The sequence below is a fragment of the Eupeodes corollae genome, chromosome 1 (genome assembly GCF_945859685.1).
Source record: "Eupeodes corollae chromosome 1, idEupCoro1.1, whole genome shotgun sequence".
NCBI lineage: Eukaryota > Metazoa > Arthropoda > Insecta > Diptera > Syrphidae > Eupeodes > Eupeodes corollae.
The window spans coordinates 72,569,765-72,591,453 of NC_079147.1; the positions used below are offsets into that span (position 1 = coordinate 72,569,765).

Consider the following 21,689-nt stretch of genomic DNA (forward strand, 5'->3'; position numbering starts at 1 on the left):
TACACAAATGACTTCTGTAGAAGCTGCATGGACGAGGAGGAAGAGGAAACAGTCCAACACCTTCTATGTACATGTCCAGCACTCTCCATTAGAAGGAATTACTTTCTCGGTAATCCCTTCTTCGATAATACCAGTGAACTGGCAAATATTGACACAAAACGTCTCTCTAACTTTATTAAAAGCACAAAATGGTTTGTTTAAATTCATTACTCCCATGAGTAACCTCATTAGTGGTATCACAATGGACCCTTGAGGTCTACGTGTGTCAATGATATCTAGACAGCCACTCTAACCTAACCTAACCTAGAGGCCTAATTATTGTTTTTTCTAAAGAGTTTAAGTACCGCGAAAGATTTTTTTTACTTTTCCTACATTCTTCGTCATACCAACAAGATCTATAGTTATTTGCTCTATTGTTAGGACTTCTGACAGACTTGAAGAATTGATTGGGTGTTAAAGTAGATTTCTTCTAAAGATATCGGATTTCGTATCAATCCAACGAAGCTTTTTGAATCCGTTTTCAATTTGTTGTCGGAAATCGCATTCAGGGGTCCGTGATTTGTAAGAGATAGGAAGATGCGATGAATAGGAAGCAGTAATCACCTCAAAATAATAATTGACAATTTCGAGCCAGTCACCTTTGGCTAAGCATAGTCAATTACAGAACAACCCTGATAAGAAATGAATGGAAAACTGTCAAAAAGTTTTAACATTAAAATATATTTTTTATCTTAAACATTTGCGTTGGTTGCATACGGTTGATACATGCGTTTGGCAACCCTGCTTATATGTAAAAGTATACCTAACTTCTCATGTTTCTTAGATATTAAATTTTATATTTAAAAATTATAATTTGTTTTATAAAAAAGCAATGGTTTGACTACATAAAATTGTTTCATAAATTGACCGGAAATAAGCCAAGTAATTCGATTGGGAATGAGACTGAAACGATAAAGCTCATGAACTCAGTGATTTAAAAATTTAATCACGGCACATTTATAAATAATCGGTAGCTTAAAGGTTTAAGTGATTAGTTTCATCAGCATTTTATTTGAAGGAATTTATAGTTTTTCTTGTATGTAATGTAATTATTAAATTCGTGAAATGCGATTCAATATCAAAAATATTTAAATTCCAAATGTTAATTGGATTCATTTTTAAAAATACATGCACGCAATAAAATACCGAGGAAAATCAATGGATATCATAAATAATCAGAATTTTAATCCAAATTATGTAATGCTCCTATAAATCCCTGATAGCAACATTTAATTACAAAATAGCAAACCTTCATTAAAACTAACACTCACTAAAAATACCATTAATCCTTGCGTGATACATAATTATAAAATATATTATTTTTATCAATATAATATCCTTTTTCATAAATGCACACAGTTTGTTTATAAAATATTTTATCATTTATAAAAAAATATATATAAATATTACTTACATATATTCTAGTGTTGAATGATTTGTTAATCCATCCGGCCATTCAGCATAGCAAACAGTTCGTACGCCATCTTTTGATGATACATAAGAATCTGTTGTGAAAAATAACACATTGGGACATGATATCACAATGGAACTTATCCAAATCGAGCCTGCTATTGTTAAGGTACACCTTTTGCCCATTCTCGGCCTTAATGGTTTCATTATGGCAACATACCTATATGAATAACAAAAAAAGGAAAAAATCATAAAATTAATGAGGTTTGATACTCATAAACACAAAACATTTATATTTTTATTTATTTTTTTATGGTTTAATGGTTTTGAACTATAAACTTTGAGTAACATAAAAATATATCATCCATTAAACAAACAAAATAATAAAAAAAATAAAAAACAATTATGAACATTTTAGTTAAGTATCATACAAAATATTATTCATATATATTAACATATATTTCTGTTAATGGGATTGAGGGATCAAGGGAATCAAATAAGCTCAAAAAAGAAAACCATTTTAACCGAATGTGAATTTGCGAACAATTTTATTTGCCTATAAAATCTCTTTTTTTTTTAAATAAAAACCTTGGATAGGTGATTGACGGGATGGAATGTGACTTACACTAATAACTTCTGGCTCTTAAAATTTGTATTTAGTATTTAATTCAATTTTTAATATTATGATTTTTTTAATTTTTATTTATTTCATTAATTAAAATTACAATAACCATTTTTATAACACATTTTACTTTATTACTTTAACCCTACAATGCATACTGTTCCATATATGGTACAGACAAAACAAACAAGTCTCCTGATTGTATAGAGAAACATAGCGACATCTATTGACCGACGGAATAATTTTTAAGCTCTTAGCACCGGTTTACTAAGGACAAATGTATGCACTAGATAGCGTAAGCTATCGATTGATATTGTTTCGTACAGAAAGTTGAACGATCGATTTGATTTCGTGGTTTGCGTAAATTGAAAAATCCAAATAAAATAGTTGTACCAAAATGTCTAGGTGGAAAAAAATAAGTTAACATTGAAAATAAAGTATAATTAACGAAGGTAAGTTATTTTTTTAATTATTATTGTTTTATGTACTAATATACCTACTTATTTAAACGTTAAAGATATGGTACACCATGCATTAGCTCACTTCTAATATTCAACATATTAGAAGTGAACTAATGAATGGTTGGATTTTATTACAGATAATGGCGAAGAAGGTTATATCTGATGAGTTGATTGAGCAGTATTTAGATATACCCTCAGGGAGCGAAGACGGTCTAGACTTTTCAAGTGCGGAAAGTGATGATGACATGGCGAAAATCAGAGAAAACCTGGACCAAATGTCTGCAGATAGTGACTCTGAAAATGATATTGAGCCTACCAGGTATGCACCATTATCTTCTACTTACTTTAGCACTCTCTGTGCCGAAAACAATTCCTTCACCAAAACAAATCCTCAATCCAGCATTTTAGAGCCAAGTACGTCATCACGCCAAAGTAGAAGTTCATTCCCTATGCCATTTACCATAAATCGGATTTCAAATAATAATACCGCTGATAAAAGAAAGAAAAGAAATCTAATTTGGAGCCGCCAATCACAACTATCGATACTCCATTGCAATATTTTTTAGATTTTTTTGATGATGAACTACTAACCCACATAGTTGAAGAAATGCATAAATTCAGCATCCAAAAAGACCCATCTAAACCGTTCTGTATCACCACATACGAATTAAAAATTTTTTTAGGTATATGTTTGCTTATGAGCATTGCTCAATTGCCTAATATACGGATGTATTGGGAATCTGAGTTAGGTATACCTTTAGTAAGAGAGACTATGACCGTGAATCATTTTGAGAAGATAAGACAGTTCCTGCACTTCAACGACAATTCCTTACAAGTACCGTCATGTCATCCAGGACATGATCGCCTACATAAAATAAGGCCAATAATAGAAAGTCTAAAAAAGAAATTCAAGAGTATACCTAGGAGGGAGACTTTATCAGTAGACGAACAGATGTGCGCAACGAAAGCTGCAAATTTCTTACGTCAATATCTTCCTAACAAACCGCACAAATGGGGATATAAGCTTCTCGTGCTATGTGACGATAGAGGCATAGCATACGACTTCGAGATATACTCTGGAATGGAAAATAATTCTGAATTGAGATATGCTAATGAGCCTGACTTGGGTGCAAGTAGTAATATTGTAGTCCGCCTAGCAAGAACTATCCCGAGATACCAACAATACAAATTATTTTTCGATAATTACTACACTTCTGCAGAACTTATTTCTTTCCTCTCGAAACAAAGTATCCAATCACTGGGAACGGTCAAAAAAGGTCGACTAGGCAAAGATCCCATCCCTAAAAGACCTGAAGAGTACGAAAACAGAACGAGGGCATTCAGAAGAATGGGTAGCTGATGTAGATGGCACCGAAGTTGGCACAGTGATGTGGTATGATAATAAGCCTGTTGTTTTGTCCTCGTCCTTTGTAGGTCAACTGCCCATTGAAAATGTTAGCCGATATTGCAAAAAAACAAAAAAAATATATTGAAGTAGATTGTCCCAAAATAGTAAAAATCTATAATCCCCCATAAGCATATGGGGGGAGTGGATTTATAAGACTCTTTTCTTGGGAAGTACAAAATAAAAATGCGCACTAAAAAATGGTATCTGTGTTTGTTTTACCATTTTCTAGACATGGCCACCATAAATAGCTGGCTACTGCAGAAGAGGGTGGGAGAACAAAAGAATGAACAAACTCTGATTAAATTAAAAGATTTTAAACTGGAAATCGCTAAAAGTCAATAAGTAGAGCTATTGTTATTTTGAAATTAAATATATGATTATTTTCGTTGTTCCTAATTAAGAGCTAAATATTTATCTTAATGCATACTGTACCACATATGGAACAGAATTGAAAAAAATAAATATCTCCAAAACTAATAAAGTTTAATTGTTATTACCGATTAAAAAGTTTCCTAGGACTTAAATCCATCGTTTTTTAAAATATGTCCAGGTTTACGTTTGTAGGCATGAATACGATAACCCAGGCGACAAGATATTATAACGGATTTTTTAAAAATAGTTAAAAATAACAATTTTTTACAATGGACAAGTCGTCAGTTGAATTATTCTTAAACATTTTTAAATTAACAACAATTTTTTTATATAAAGAAATAGTTTAGCTTGAAAATTTAGTTTTGTCGAAAACAACTTTTAACCAATTTTAGTAGCATTTCTTAAATTTTTACAGTTTGGATAAATGAAATTAGTTTGAGAGGTACGTCCGTACGTCCGTACGTCCGTACGTTCGCGACGTTTTTTTCGTTGTCCATAGCTCAAGAACCAGAAGAGATATCGACTTTAAATAAATTTTGTTATACAGATAATAAGGCAGAAAGATGCAGAAAGGGCTCTCAAGAAAATTGCGTGTGTGGTTTTTTTACCATAGCAGTTTGAAAAAAAGGTGAACATTTTGGTTAACCCTAAATATCTTACGAACCAAAAACGCTAGAGACTTGAATTAAATTTTATATAATAGATTGTAACGTGATACCAAACAGGTATATTTTTTGAAAAAAATCAATATAACGGTTTTTTTTTAAATCAATAAAACTGAAAAAAAAAATTTGTCACCTCCAAAATTTTACGACTGAAATATGATTTTATCTCTAAAACAATTTTGTGCAACGAAGAATAATGTTTTTGACATCTGATAAAATTTTGAGAAAAATCTAATTGACAGTTTTTTTTATAAAAAATAAAAATCTAAAAAAAACATTACTCAAAGTTGGTAAAAATTGAATATCGATTCAAATGTCTTTTCAAAAACTTAAAATTTAGGTTTCAAACTTATTGTATCTTATAAAAAATATTGTTTTCAACATTCTGAAAAATTTTGAGAAAAATCGAATTGACAGTTTTTTTTACAAAAAATAAAAACCTAAAAAAATAATGTATAAAAGTTGGTAAAAATTGATTTTCGACTCAAATATCTTTTCAAAACTTTGAGATATTGGCTTTAATTTACTTTTATCTTTCAAAAAATCTTGTTGTCAACATACAATTAAAGTTTGAAAAAAATCGAATTGACAGTTTTTTTTACAAAAAATAAAAACCTAAAAAAAAAATTTATAAAAGTTGGTAAAAATTGATTTTCGACTCAAATATCTTTTCAAAACTTTGAGATATTGGCTTTAATTTACTTTTATCTTTCAACAAATATTGTTGTCAACATAAAATTAAAGTTTGAAAAAAATCGAATTGACAGTTTTTTTACAAAAAATAAAAACCTAAAAAAAAAATTTATAAAAGTTGGTAAAAATTGATTTTCGACTCAAATATCTTTTCAAAACTTTGAGATATTGGCTTTAATTTACTTTTATCTTTCAAAAAATCTTGTTGTCAACATAAAATTAAAGTTTGAAAAAAATCGAATTGACAGTTTTTTTACAAAAAATAAAAACCTAAAAAAAAAAATTTATAAAAGTTGGTAAAAATTGATTTTCGACTCAAATATCTTTTCAAAACTTTGAGATATTGGCTTTAATTTACTTTTATCTTTCAAAAAATCTTGTTGTCAACATTCAGTTAAAGTTTGAAAAAAATCGAATTGACAGTTTTTTTTACAAAAAATAAAACTCTAAAATAAAAACAATACTAAAACTTCGTAGAATTTACTTTCGACTCAAATAGTTTTTCAAAACTTAAAAATATTGGCTTGAAACTTATTCTATTTCACAGAAAATATTGTTTTCGATATTCAGTAATTTTTATATAAAAATCCAACAGTCCGTTTTTTTCATATAAAAAATAAAATCTACAAAAAGAGTACGCATATTTGGTAAAAATTGATACGAGTACATAAAGACAAACTTTTAAGCAAGACAAATCGACAGACGGGATGGGAAGTTATCAGTGTGGGTCGCATCCCAGCCTCTTTTTTGAAAAGGTATTTGAGTTGAAAATCAATTTTCACCAACTTTGAGTAATGTTTTCTTTAGGTTTTTAGTTTTTATAATAAAACTATCTATCTTTGGTATCACGTTACAATTTATGATATAAAATTGTATGCAAGTCTCTAACGACATTGGTTCGTGAGATATTTAGGGTTAACCAAAATTTTCACTTTTTTCAAACTGCTATGGTAAAAACAACCACCCTTAATTTTTCTACATTTTTATCTGTATAACAACATTTATTTGAAGTCGATATATCTTCTGGTTCTTAAGCTATGGACCAGGAAAAAAACGTATGTACACACGCACGCACAGACATCTTTCTAAAAATCTTTTATTTCGACTCTAGGGACCTTGAAACGTAGATAAACGTCAAATTTTTCAATTTGACAAATCGGACCCATAACAATAATTTTCTAAGGGAAGTTCAAAAAAGGCGAGAACCACTACTGAAAAATTCCCATGGGTGAAATTTATTATTATAGTTTGTATTGAATAGCCAAGAAATCTTAAGGGATATGTGGGAATATGTTCATAGGTTTTCGCGCAAAGTCAGAGTAATTTTTATAGCTAAGGCTGGTAAACCCAGTCACATTATTGCTAAACACTATAGACCAATTGGTCTTATATCGTTTGATTGTAAAACGTTGGAGAGACTAAGATACCCCCATATTGGCTGTGAAAACACGCCAAAGACAAAAGTGTAGAAACAGCTCAACCCTGCTATGGAAATAAACATTACGTGGTATAGGAGTGTACACTGGTCATGTTTTCAGACAACGAATAGTTAAAGAAAGTTACAAATCTAAAAAGGGCAAGGGTACAGAGAATGGCGTGTATAGGCATAACAAGAGCGAAAAGAACCACTCAATCTTCTACCACTGGACCTTTATGTAAAGGAAACGGCGGCGCTAAGCCAGATCAATTAATGGAAAACCAGCCACGTCAAGCACGCTCACATTAATACGCCACATTGTCATTAATTAAACTTTAAAGAGTATGTAGTAAATACAAGCTTAAACTTGTATTTATAGTGATACTTGGGACGCGAAACAGTAGTTTGATATTTTTTGTAGGATTTTATTTATTTGTAAAAAAATATCAGTTGTATTTTTGTTTAAATATTAATTAAAGTTAAGACCAATATGTTGTTAAGATAGTTTTGATTCGAAAATAAATTTTTGGTTTAATTTTTGTTGTTTTTTCTTTTTGAAAAAATGTCAATTATCGAATAACGTCAAAAACGCTATTCTTCGTTGAATAAATTTATTCTGGAGCCGAAATAATGTTGACCATTTTATTTTTTTTTCTATTTAAAAAAAGAGAAACTGTTATCTTTTTTTCTGTTAAAAAAAAATTCATGGATTAAAATAGCCTCAAAAAGTTTAACGAATTTTAAATATCTCAAAAACCTTATTTGATAGTGTAAATTTGAATTCTGATTCAAACTAAGGCCATTAAAAATCTTGGTATAAATATGATTGCGATCAGAGTTCTTATAAGAATTCAATTTAGACGTTTTATTACAAATATTAAAAATTTACAAAAATATCTCGAACATAAATTAACTATTTAGAAAAGTTTGTTTCAAAATCAATTGCTGTAAAAAACATAATTAAAAAAAAAAAATGGGCAGATTTTGTCCTAAAATAACTAAAATCTCTACGAAACTAATTGAACTTCTCAATTTGTATTTTTGTTGTAAATTTCGATTTGTTAAGGGCAATGATAGGACGTTATCAGTCCGTTCATCAGAATCTGTTACTTCATCACAAATCGGGTTTTCCATTTACGGCCGGGTTGTGAGGCATGCGCATGACTTATAGATCGTTGATTCTTTGTAGAAATCTCTAGTCTTTTGCTCCCACTTCCTAAGAATGTGAGTCAGGTGTCATAGCTCTGGATCCGACGCAAGCAGAATTATTTTGACCAGCTGCTTAATGGTGATGAAGTCCTCGATCCCGCCAAAGAGCAGCCCCAACAAATCCATTTGGTTGATGACTAAAGTCGAACGAAGCTGCCGGTGATGCCGGAGCTTTTTAAGCACACTCAACGAGTTTAATTTAAGAGCTATCTGTTAAATCCATAACTGCCTTTTGTGCACTTACTACATCACAGGCATCAGCCTTTTAAACATCGTTACAAGAACCTGTCTAGTGTATTATGTGAACGCCTGAAACGATTCATAGATGAACTAATTGGCCATTATCAGGCCTGGAAAATATAACATCGACCAAATTTTCACTCTACGCCAGATCCTTAAGAAATCCTTAGAATATAACATCGATACGCATCATCTATTCATCGATTTCAAAGCAGTATATGACAGTGTCAACATGAACAAATTGCCAAACTGATACGACTTATAAGGATAACGTTGAAGAGACCTTCGAAACCATCACAAAATTGGACAAGGCAATGCCCTGCCATTTAGCTTCTTCAATAAATAGCCTTGAGAGAAACACCAACATTAACACCAAAGACACCATCTTTCTAAAATCTTATACAATATCTTAGATATGCAGATGACTTTGACATTATGGAAAAAAAAAACGAGCAGTTACGGGTACCTTTTCCGGTATCGAGTCTGACGCGAACAAAATGGGTCTTGTGATTAACGAGGACAAAGTATTACCTGTCAGTCTTCGACTAACTTCTCTCACGGTCGGTTTGATTAATCTTCACCATGTCTAAAGTTTGCGCTAAATGCGAACAAAGTATAAAACGTTCCAAGGAAATTAAATACGTTAAATGCGAATATTTCTGCGGTCGTTTTTTTCATAAAAATTGTGTCGATATAAGTGACAACGATTTTGATATAATTGCAGAAAAAAGATTATTCTGGAAATGTAATTCTTGTCAAAGTATTAATCTTTCCCAATTTATTAACAATTTCAATGTTCTTTCTGAGAGTGTAAATGATCTCAAAAAAGAGTTCTCTTCCTTTAAAAGGTCTCAGTTAAATTCCCCACCTCGCAAATTAGCGAAAAAAATTATACCTGACTCTTCGCCAAGTCTAATCGACAATAACAATAATTTAAATCGCGTAAATAGTGATATGCCTGGTGTAAATAACAATTTAACTGAAAATTCAAAAATGGAACTCATTTCAATCAATGACCCATCATTAAATGATAATATTCCCGGACCTTCAAAAAAAATAATTCTAAAAAATCAGAGTTTGTTGTTGTTGAGAGTAAATAAAGAAACCCCCAAAAAAAGAAAAGAGAAGTGAAAATTATTGGCACCGATACGTCAACAAATTTAAGTGCTATACCAAAAATAAAATGGCTTCATCTATCTCGTTTTGCTAACACAACTACTCCTGAAGACATTGTTAATTTCATATCTTCAAAAACAAACATTCCTACAGATTCCTTTAAATGTTTTATGTTAGTAAAAAAGGATGCAAATGTTTCTGAACTTAAATTCGTTACATTTAAATTGAGTGTGTCACATGAACATTTATCAACAGTCATGGACTCTTCGTTCTGGCCCATTCATGTTCAAGTTAAATATTTTTTAACTCTGGACAAAAAAGAGAAAACAATAACTATACATCCCGAGCCTCCGAGTCTCTTAGATCAATCATAATTTGCCAAAAACCAACGTCACCATCGTCATCATTATCAGCTTCATCTTCATCGCTTTCTCCCATCACACCTTTCTTAATAAGATCGACTCTTTCTTCACCTTCAACATCACCGCTATTATCGTCGCCGCCGCCGCCACAGCCATCGCCACCGCCACAGCCATCACCACCACCGTCACCATCGTCATCAACAGAAACTTCCCACTGCAACAATGCATTACTCTTAACTAATGCTTCTGCTTCTCATTCTGATTCATATAATTTCCTTGGTTATTATCAAAACATTGGAGGAATGCACAAAAATGCAACAATTGCTTCTATCGTCATCATCTGAGCAGTATGATTTCTTTGCGTTTACTGAAAGATGGCTAACCAAGAATCACAACAATGCAGAGATGTTTAATAGTCATCAATACTCAGTGTTTCGTAAAGACAGATGTTCTGTATCCACTGGACTAGAAAGAGGAGGAGGGGTGCTGCTTGCTGTGCGCTCCGTATATGCCTGTACCGAATTATCATTGCCAACATCAAATAATTCATCTTTTGACATTGATCAAATTATTATTAAGGTATCATTAAACTGTAAAAAAGATATTTTTCTAATAGTAAGTTATATTCCGCCAAAGAGTCATATAGATTTGTACAAAGAACATATAAACAATTGTATTTATTATATTTCTAAGCTTAATAGTAAACAGCATGTCATCTTAGTAGGTGATTTTAACTTGCCGAATTTAAGTTGGGTATTTGATTCTGATGAAGGTCTTCTTGTTCCTTTCAATGTAAATAATGAGTGTGATTCTTTATTTATTGATTCGCTTTTAACTGTTAATTTGGTTCAAATGAACAATTGTAAAAATAGTTTAAATAGAACACTCGATTTATTGTTTGCAGATAAAGACTTAAATTTGTTCGTAAATAATTCTATTTTTCCAATGTTTCCAAACACTTTACATCACATAGCTTTGATTTTTGAATTTAAAATACTGAACTTTTTCAAACCAAAAATGCCTTTTAAATATAGATATAATTTCTCCAAAGCTAATTTTAACAACATTGCGAGTTATATTGATAATAATGTAGTACTGCTTTCAACTTTTATTCAATCTTGGGAATTATCAAGTTTTTACAATAATTTTCTTAGTTCTCTTAAGACAGCCATCGATCTATTTGTTCCTAAAACTAAATTGAAAAATGCTTCTAAGCCTCCTTGGTATAACAGTCGATTAATTAATTTAAATAATAAAAAGAATAAAGCTTATAAATGTTTAAGAAAGTGTTATTCTGATGCCAATTTGCGCAGCATTTATAATGAGTGTGAAACGAATTTCAATGTTCTAAATAAATTTTTATACAAAAACTATATTTAATCTTTGGAATCCAAGTTAAGAGTTAATAGTAAATGTTTTTGGAGTTTCATTAAAAGTAAAAAAAAATCTAATGGATTCCCTAAAAGTATGCAATATTTAGGTTCGACTTTAACAAGTCTACCATCTATTTGCGATGCCTTTGCTAAGTTTTTCAAGTCAAATTATATTGATTCTAATACTGTCACTAACGCCTCTTTTTGTCAGTCTCTAAATAGTCTAAACATAGGAAATTTAAGTGTTACCTTATCAGAAGTTGAATTGGCTCTATCTGGTCTAACTGAAGATAAAAATTCTGGTCCGGATGAAATTCCACCTATTGTTTTAAAAAAATGTTCCGTCGTTCTGTCTAGAGTTTTGTGTTTTGTGTTTAATAGTTCGTTAACATATGGTGTATTTTTGCCAGAATGGAAAACGTCCTTTGTTACTCCTATTCACAAATGTGGTCCAAAACAGGAAATAACAAACTACCGACCTATTAGTAAATTGTCCTCGATACCAAAAGTATTTGAAAAAATTGTTTGCGATAAATTGAATTTTTTATTAAAAGAAATCATATCCCCGTACCAACACGGTTTTGTACCCGGTAGATCAACTTCCACTAACCTAACCATTTTCACGAATTGTATTCTAAATTCATTAGAAAAGGGTTACCAAGTGGACGTTATCTACACCGATTTTGCAAAAGCGTTTGATAGGGTGCATCATAAAATTCTATTAAAAAAATTAGAGAACATAGGTTTTCATTCCAACATGCTAAAATGGCTGACAGCTTATCTTACAGGGCGCAGTCAACTCGTTTCAATTGATTCGGTTACCTATCATCCCTTTTCTGTAACTTCTGGCGTTCCGCAAGGGAGTCATTTAGGTCCAATGCTGTTCCTTATTTTTATTAATGACCTACCTGATGCCCTTACAAACTCAATGCGTCTTATGTTTGCGGATGATTTAAAATTTTTTAGACGTGTAAAAAACTTAACAGACTGTACACTTCTCCAAAATCATGTAAACAATCTTATCAAATGGTGCAATATAAACCAATTAGCTCTAAACATATCCAAATGTCAATGTTTTTCGTTTACACGTCGTTTGTTACCTATTGTTTACGACTACAATATGCAAAGTCATGTCCTTGATAGAGTTTCTATTAAAAAAGACCTTGGAGTCATTTTTGATTACAAGCTAAACTTTGTACAACATACAGAATTCATGGTGAACAAAGCCAACTCTATGTTGGGTTTTATTTTTCGTAATTCATTTGGTCTTAAGGACCCCTACACACTTAAAGCCCTTTATGTGGCTTATGTTAGATCAATCCTTGAATATTGCTGCGTAGTGTGGAATCCTCATTACAATGTTCATATTACAAGAATAGAAAATGTCAAAAAAAAATGTACAAGATTTGTAGTACACAAACTAGGCTGGAACATTGAAATGCCTTCGTATATCGTTAAATGTCAGCTTATTGGTATGCAGACATTAGAAAATCGCCGTAAGATGTTTGCCATAAATTTTGTCAGAGATATTTTAGCATATCATATTGATTGTCCTTATTTATTATCGCTGATTGATCTTTACGCTCCTTCTAGAGAACTAAGAATTCGAACATTATTCCGGGAAAACGTTCATAGAGTAAATTATGCGTTTAATGAGCCCAGTGTTAGGGAGATTAATAATGTATCACTTAATATAGATTTTAATTTTCATTTGAGTCGAAACTCATTCAAAAATATGTTAAACTTGTACTTTTTAACAAATTGAATAATGTAATTAAATAATTGTAATTTTTTTTTGTATATAGCTTAAATTTTATAATGATTTAACGAATATTTTAAAAACTTCATTTGTCTATTTGAGATTGTAAACTCTAATTGATATTAAATAAATAAATAAATAAATAAATAAATAAATAAATAGTCGATTTCCATGGCAGACTCGTTCAGAACGTGCCCATTGATAGGTATAACTTCGAGGTGGGTGCTGAGTACTGAGTACTTCTGTTAACTCTGCAAAATAATATCAGCGCCGAAATCAAGCGTAAAACTTTTCTTGCTAATCGCTGTTTTTTTGACTTATGTAAGCAATTGGGGGATAAGGCCCTATCGCGAAGTATACCAAGGAAACACTGTACAAAACCTTGAGCATCTAAGTCTTACTATATAGTGTATGGTGCAGAAGCACCAATGAAGGGTCCCTTGATATTTTCGAGAGGAAGGTTCTACGTACCATAAACCTATGGAACGGTTTGTGCTTACAGGCAAAATATTATCTGGCGGAGAAGATACACGAATCATACGAGGGACTTCCCACTGGTAAAAAACTACGTGTTCAATTAAGAGCGAATGAACATCGAAGCTTCAGCCCGTAGGGTATTAAACGCTAAGCCTGAGGGAACCAGAAGCAGAGGCAGACCTCATCTCCGGTTGAGTAATGAAGCTTAGGCCGACACACGTCAAATTTTCAATTGAAACTGTGGACAATAAGCTAGAAACCGAGCCAGTTGGCGGGATCTATTAATTGAGGCCGAAGAGAACGATGTACTTAAGCCCTAACAAAAGTAAAGTAAAAGTAAAGTACTCGTAATAGAACTTTATCACGGAGGTCGTATCTCAAGAATTTAATTGTTTCGAAGAAAACTTATTTATTCTACTTCTACACCTAGTTCCTCACATTGGTTCTCATAACCGCTCTTCTTAATTTAATTTAGGCTATTAATCATCAAAGCTTCATTCAAACACTTTATTTTAGAAAGATCTGATTAAGTAAAAAAAACTGGATAAGAGACGAAATTCGACAAACGTTTGATTATTGTCAAAATCCAAAAATTTCCAGCATCGTCGTTAAATTTGTAGCCTTGTCGTATTTACTGCTTTGAAATAAAATTTTTCAGTTTATGACTTAAAATGTAACATGCAGAATTTTTGTTTTTGAGAAGAAATTTTGTCTGTTTTCCAAACAATTATCAACAAACCAAAATTGTTGTTATACATAAAAGCAATTTTTCAAAAAATGTTTAAGTAATCAATTTCAACAACAATTCAACGTAAAAGGTATTTTGTGTTGTGAATTCAGAAATCTCGAAAAGACCAAAGGCGACCAGCAAAAAACAGTACGAAAAAATATGCGGCCTCGTCTCAGAAGCCTTAGAAAACCATTAGATTATACTTATTCATTACCAACAAGAATTGAAGTAAAAATAATACTTATGATCTTTAAATTAAATAAAAGAACACACTTTTATACTAGCTCCCTTTACCGTTTAATAAATTTACGCAAATGTATAAGATTTAATCTGAAAACCTTCATTGCAAAACCTATATAAACATATAAACTTTAATTATAAAATCAACAAACCAATAAGCATAAAAGCCACACAAATTTAATAAACTACAAATTCAATCAATTCAATTAAATGTTCAAAAATTATACAAATACGTAAAAAAAACATAAAAAATACTTTTAAAACATTTTTGTTAAATTAAATAAATAATAAATACATTTTACCAACCTGTCTATCGATATCGCCATCAGAGTGAACACGGAGGCACATATACTTAGTGTTGCAACAAACTGTGAGATTTTGCAATATATCCTTCCAAATGGCCAATCGTTATCTAGCATATAAATGTAGTTGAATGTCACATTTAGCGACGACACCATGGCATCGGCTATGGAGAGATTTACTAAAATTAAATAAAAAAAAATCACTATTAGTTTATAAATGAAAACATTTCACATTCACATTTAAGGTGCATACATTATAAGAGAACTATGTTCATATAGCTTATGAAATTAATTAAATTGTATTAAATTCATTACATAGAATTTCCATTGTTTAAATAATAATAAAAGGTTTATGGTGGTTTTAAAAATATAAAAATTCGTAGAAAACATAAAAAATTCACGAAGGCTGATTTATATTATTATTTATTTAAGTTAAAGAGCACTCAAAGGATTTCTACACTTTTAGGAATGTAAATATGTAGGTAATTATTTTTGAAGAAAAACTTTGTTAATTTAAAACTTTTTTAAGTCATTGAAAGGTACTTAGACGAAAGATGTGGATACCATTGCAAGGTATTGAAAAACAGTAAGGTATAATATAGAGGTACACAATTCCTTACTGAAGTTTGTTTTTCAATAGAAACCTTATTCTGTCTTATTATTATTCCATTAGAACTGAATGTCTACAACAAGGACAAGACTGTGTCCCTATATTATTTTGTCTTTGCACTCAGATCTGAGAGACCACTGCGCTATGCATACAACACAAACAAACCTTAAGTTAACAGAAATCTTACAGTAGAAACTTCTTAGAATGTTTGTGAAGCTTGGTTCTATTTGAAACTCGCTATGAGAAGTTGAAAACAAAAATGTTTTGAAAAGTATCCCCCAGAAAACGAAGAAATTTGAGATGCCACAGAAAAGTCGAAGTCTACGACCTCAATTTAATTACGGAATTTACTTTGGATAGTTTTAACTTAAAAAAGGTGACTGCCTTAAAGAACAGACATTACTAACTATGTCAATTTTTGGATTATTTGTACGTTTGTTTTTAATCATTTCGTGGAAATTTTAAAATAAAAAACATTATATCTTCCGTTACAGAGTTAGGAAATGGTGAAAATTTTTCGTAATTGATTTCGTCTTTCATGTCAATCACAATAATAGGTTATTGTTATCAAACAAAAATACATTTCAATTACTTGCAATTATAATTTAAAAAAATAATACATTTCAATACCGTTTAATTGAAGATTGTAATCGATTTATTCAAAGGAAAAATGCTTTTAAATTAAAGTCAATATAATTGATATAAGCAACACATATATCTATTAGTATATAAAAGCTTAGCATTTGAGGAACTTTTGCATAATATTTCTTTAAAACATCTAATAGGTTAGATTAGGTTAAAGTGGCTGTTCATGATGGAATCAGACACACTTAGGCTAGTTTAATGGCCCATTGTGATACCTCATGAATCTTAAGACTTCATTCTAAGCTCAACGGAACCAGTTTGAGTCCCTTACAAAACGAGAGAGGCTGATAATGCTAATATTATTAAGATAGTTTAGATCGTTATGGAGGAATTCTCGTAGACTATTCTTGCGTTTTTGAGCTAGCGCCGGGAATGTACAGTTAGGTTAGGTTAGGTTAACGTGGCTGCGGATTTAGAATCCACACACTTAGGCCAAGAGAAAGGCCCATTGTGATACCACATGAATCTAGAGATTTACTTCTAACTAGTAGAACCATTTTGAGCTTTTTATTAAGCGAAGAAGATATTTAATATCCTTTTTAGCTAGTTCGCTGGGATTATCAAAAGAGTAGTCCCCCAGATGAAGTTTGCGTTTGAGTGAAAGAGCAGGGAAGGTGCATAAGAGATGAGAGATTGTTTCCTCTTCTTCTTCGTCCATGCAGCTCCTACAGAAGTCATTTGAGGCTACGCCAAGTCGTATTGCGTGTCTGCCTATAAGACAGTGTCCTGTAAGGACACCTATTAGGGAGCTAATATGAAGTCTGCTTTGAGATAACAAGTCTTTAGAGCGCTTTAGGTCCAGTGAAGGCCATATGAGTTTTGTGGCTGCGCATGTTGGTAAGCTGTGCCACCTAGAATTTGCTATCGCAAAAGCTGTTTCTTTTAGCATAAGTTTACATGTAGCTATCGGTATACCTATCTTCTCCCTTTCAGGTGAAATAGGTTTGACGGTTCCATTTTTAGCGAGTTCATCGGCTCTACAATTACCTGTGATGTCTCTGTGGCCCGGCACCCAACAGAGGTGAATGTTAAATTGCTGCGCCATCTCCATAAGAGACGATCGACAATCTAGGGCCGTCAAAGATTTTGTCGAGACACCGTCAAGGGATTTGATAGCAGCTTGACTGTCAGAGAAGATGCGGATATCAGAAGTTGATATCACGTTTTCTCTGAGCCAGGAGAGAACCTCTTTGATCGCCAAAATTTCCGCTTGAAAAACGCTACAATGATTAGGGAGGCGGAATGAGATGCTTAGATTAAGCTTTTCTGAGTACACACCACTACCAACTCCCTCATTTGTCTTAGATCCATCTGTATATAAATGAGTACTTTTGTTATCCAGGAGTTTTTTGTCCTCCCATTCATCTCTGGATGGAATGGATACCTGGAAGTTTTTTCCAAATAGGGGCATGTACAGTGGAGGTGAAGAACTGTTTTCTCCTCTTTCTCTTGCTGGTTCTTGAAAAGTCATTTGAGAATACGCCTAGTCGCTTGGCGTGCTTTCCTATGAGACAGTGTCCGTTTATGATGCCTATTATCGAGCTTACATGCTTAAAGATAGCATAGCAAATCTAGTGTTGGCCAGATGTTTTTTGTGACCTGACAAGTGGTGATGTTGTTCCACCTGGTGTTTACCTTTCTCATAGCGTCTTGCATTAGCAACAGTTTAGAAGTAGCGATTGCTATGCCAGTATTTGCCAAACGTGGTAGGATGGGCTGCACTGTACCGTTCCTGGCGAGGAACACGCTGCAATGACTGGGAAGGTGGAATGAGGAACTTAATTTAAGTCGTTCAGAATACACTCATCCACTAACCCCTTCTTTTGTTTTTGAACCATCTGTATAAAAATGGATTGACTCGTCTTCCAAGAATGCCTTATCCTACCAGAAAGACCTTAAAGGTATAGAAATCTGGAAATTCCGAATTGCAGTTCGGGGATGATGTAATCTGTGTGCTTTGGAATTGATTCTAAACACCTTAGAATTACGGAGTGGCCAATGTTGTTGTTAGTCCACTTCTATGAAGTTTTTAGCGATTAGCAGAGCTTGCAGCTATTTGTTTGCTAAATATGTCAAGAGGTGTTAGGTAGAGCAAGGTGTCCAGTGCCGCAGACGGGGTCGTGCGAAGCGATCCGCTTATACCTAGGCAAGCTGAACGTTGGACTGTATTTAACTTATCCCTGTTTATACCTTTCTCTAAAGCAGTTCACCGTACTGCCACACCGTACATTAAAATCGGTCTGATTACCATAGCTGTTTTGCAAGAAAGGAGAGCAACAGTAGCTTTTTTGACTCTTTCCTTTATATTGCATTTCCAAATTAGTTTTATATCTAAAACAAGACCCAGGTATTTAGCCTCGTCCGAGAATTTTAATTGGATTCCTTTAATATAGGGAGGGTTGACAAATGGTATTATCTCCTCGAAAATAAGACTAAATGGGTTTTGTGTTGGTTAACACCTAGTCCAAACCGATCAGCCCCAAGCGAACTCTCTACATTTAGAGATGTTATAGTGCAGATGTGATTGCATATGTGTCCACGTTGTAAAGGCACCTTCGATGTTAAGGAAAGCAACCATAGAATCTCTTTATTATGGAGGGAATATTCGACGGTTCGCATTAAAGTGTGTAAAGCTGACAGACAGACAGAAGTCTTGTATCAATACTTGCCCTTAAATGTATATCAATCAATCTTTCCAAGGTCAACTTATAGGTCGTAGATCCTTAGGATTGACTTGCGAGCATTTACCTGATTTGGATATAAAAACAACTTTAACTTCTCTCTATATGCCGAGGGAATATGAACCAGTTATAGACAGCTGGTAAAAATTGGCTCAAGGATTGGTGCAATTATGTCTGAAGTTATTTGTATTTCGGCTGAGAGCCCATTGTAGCTTGTCCCTTGTGATTATGTTAAATTGGAACTGAACGTATATGATTGTTGCAGGTTTCGATAAGAGAACTACCAGGAAAGTGAGTGTCCAATAGTAAGTTCAGCGATTCATTACTTGAAGTGAGAGGCTATTCTTTGGTTCGGTTAAAGAGTTTCCTACAATTTCTTCTGAGCGAGTCAAGCTCTGAGGCTCTTTCCTCTTATGAGTATAAATGGACAAGCAATTTCTAGCGATCTGTTCATAGCTAAGGTAGAGTCATTGACTTTTTTGTCAAGTTCGTTAACGTTCGAGGAAGGACTAGATAGTCCCGGTTTTAGTAAACTTTGTAATAAGTTCCTATATGAAGCCCGGTCAGTTTTCCGATATTTTTGAAAAGTCATTGATATTAAACTGGAAACATATAATATATACTAAATTTTATAATAAGCAAATTCACTCTGAAAGTTAATGAAGAAAACCGTAGCTTTCAAGATATCTGTCCGATTATATTTAATGAATACTCAATAACAACAGGAGGAATTGTTATTGAATATTTTATAAAGAAATTTACTTGTATGATTTATATTTATGTCTGTTCCAATAAATTGTTGAAATATTAATAAATAATTTAAAAACATAGTTATAAAATTAATGAAAAAATAAATAAAGTATAAATCGTAGAATATGTTTTCTATATAATAAATATCTATAAAACATTTTGAGAAATCTGTATTAAATGAATAAAACAGCCGTAATAATATTTGAAGATCGAAAAAGTCATTGTTTTTTTTTGTATATCGAAAAATACCCCCTAATGATTTTCGAAGAAAAAAACTTTATAAAACATTTTTGTTTGATTAATTAAATTGCATTTCAATTTTTAAATACAAACATTATTTTAAGAAAAACTTTTGGTAATACAAAAAAAGCCAACTGGGACGGTCTCAATAATTATTTTAGGATCTTTAACTTGTCACTATGCTTCCTCAATAGTGACTTTCAATCACAAGTTTGATTCTCTTGGGAATGATAACTTTTATCCCGAATAGGGTTAAAAAGCATCAGACCTAAGAAAAACGCATGGTTCAATGGGTATTGTAAAGAGGTAATTAGGGTTAAGAAGGTAAGTTTCTATTGTTTTAAAGCTAAAACTTTTTTCGAACTCGTACTGTAGCGAGAGCCCTAAAAGATCTTAACATACATTAATCCGGTGGTCGGGATGGTACCTATACACACTATTGGTGGTCGCATGGTTCATCTCACCGATCACTTGAGTAAATCTTTACATCGTATTGGAAAAAGTATAAGATTATTGCACTTGATATTTCAAAAGTATTGATAGGGTTTGGCATTAGGGTCTCTTATCGAAAATTAATCTCTTCTGCATTGGATTAGTTATTATAGTTCGGATCGTTCAATACAACATAGTATTGGTGGATTCAAGTCTGAACAATTCAAAATAAATGGTGGTTTGCCTCAGGGCTCTGTTCTATCACCAACACTCTTTCTTATTTTTATTAGCTTTTCATATTCCCTCTTTTTCGGATGTGGAACTGCAACCACAAAATATGATAAGCTCATTAAAATCCGATAAACACAGCATTGTATACAATAATGCTTCGAAAACCCAATGCTGTCTTGTATCGTTAAAGCGAGATACACCAACCTTGCCATAATCCATGAATGGCGCTTGCATCGAGGAAACTGAACATCTCGATATTCTCGGTTCCACCTTTTGTGGAACGATCACATACGCGATGCCGCCAAAAATGCCGCAAGGTGTTTGGGTTTTCTAAGGCGATGCAAGAAGTTTGTCTCCCCTCTGATTCGGCTTTTATGTACTTATATCCGTCCAAAACTTGAGTATAACTTCTATATCTGGGCTGGTGCTCCTGTAACTTACTTAAGCCTCTTGGACGGTATTGAACGTAGAGCTTTTAGATTGATCGGTGATACTACTATCATAGGATCATGTACGTAGCTTGAACATCGTCGTAAAGTGTCGTGTCTCACCCTCTTTTACCGTTATTTGAACGGTTTTACACTAGTGAAATAGCCAGCTGCATTTCTCCTCTAAAACAGTTCAAGCGTGATACTCGAGCTTCTAGGAATGCTGATCAATATACCCTCGAGTAGAACTTCGGTCGTAAAGTTCAGAAATCCAAACTTCTGTATTTCCCAGCCATTGCAATATTCATTAATTTAAAACTAATGTGCACCGACTACTCATTTTAACCCCTCTCTCCCTTTCCTAGTGCACACACTGTTTCTTGACATAATAAGTGTAGTAATATCCCCTTGAGTCCGCGCTTATTATAAAAAAGGGGGACCTACCGTTTTAAGCTTTTAATTTGAGAAAGTACTTTTCATGAAAATAAATACTCTTGGAGGATTTGTCAATTTCTCAGGCAGGTATCAAACCCAATCTCTGGCATAAAATGTATCAAAAATCTATTTAAGAGGCTATTAGTTTTTTTTTCTATAAAATAAAATACATTTTCTTTATTTTTATATTAAAAAATTTCCTCAAAATAATATACGAAATCGCTCTCGTAAAAATGTCATTAAAAGTAAATTAAATACAAAAAAAAAATATTAAAAAAGATGCTGTGATGCGACCCACACTGATAACTTCCCATCCCGTCTGTCGATTTGCCTTGCTTAAAA

At 32.5% G+C, this 21,689-nt stretch overlaps 1 protein-coding gene across 1 annotated transcript in view; it reads right to left on the bottom strand.

The window, feature by feature from the left end:
• LOC129939353 (tachykinin-like peptides receptor 99D) overlaps positions 1 to 21,689 on the bottom strand; it is a 222,462-nt gene that overhangs the window by 88,725 nt on the left and 112,048 nt on the right. Inside the window, exons 4-5 of the mRNA XM_056047333.1 lie at positions 14,900 to 15,074; positions 1,454 to 1,669 (exon numbers count right to left, since the gene is read on the bottom strand). Coding sequence (XP_055903308.1) covers positions 1,454 to 1,669; positions 14,900 to 15,074 — 391 coding nt within the window. The remainder of the gene's footprint in view (positions 1 to 1,453; positions 1,670 to 14,899; positions 15,075 to 21,689) is intronic.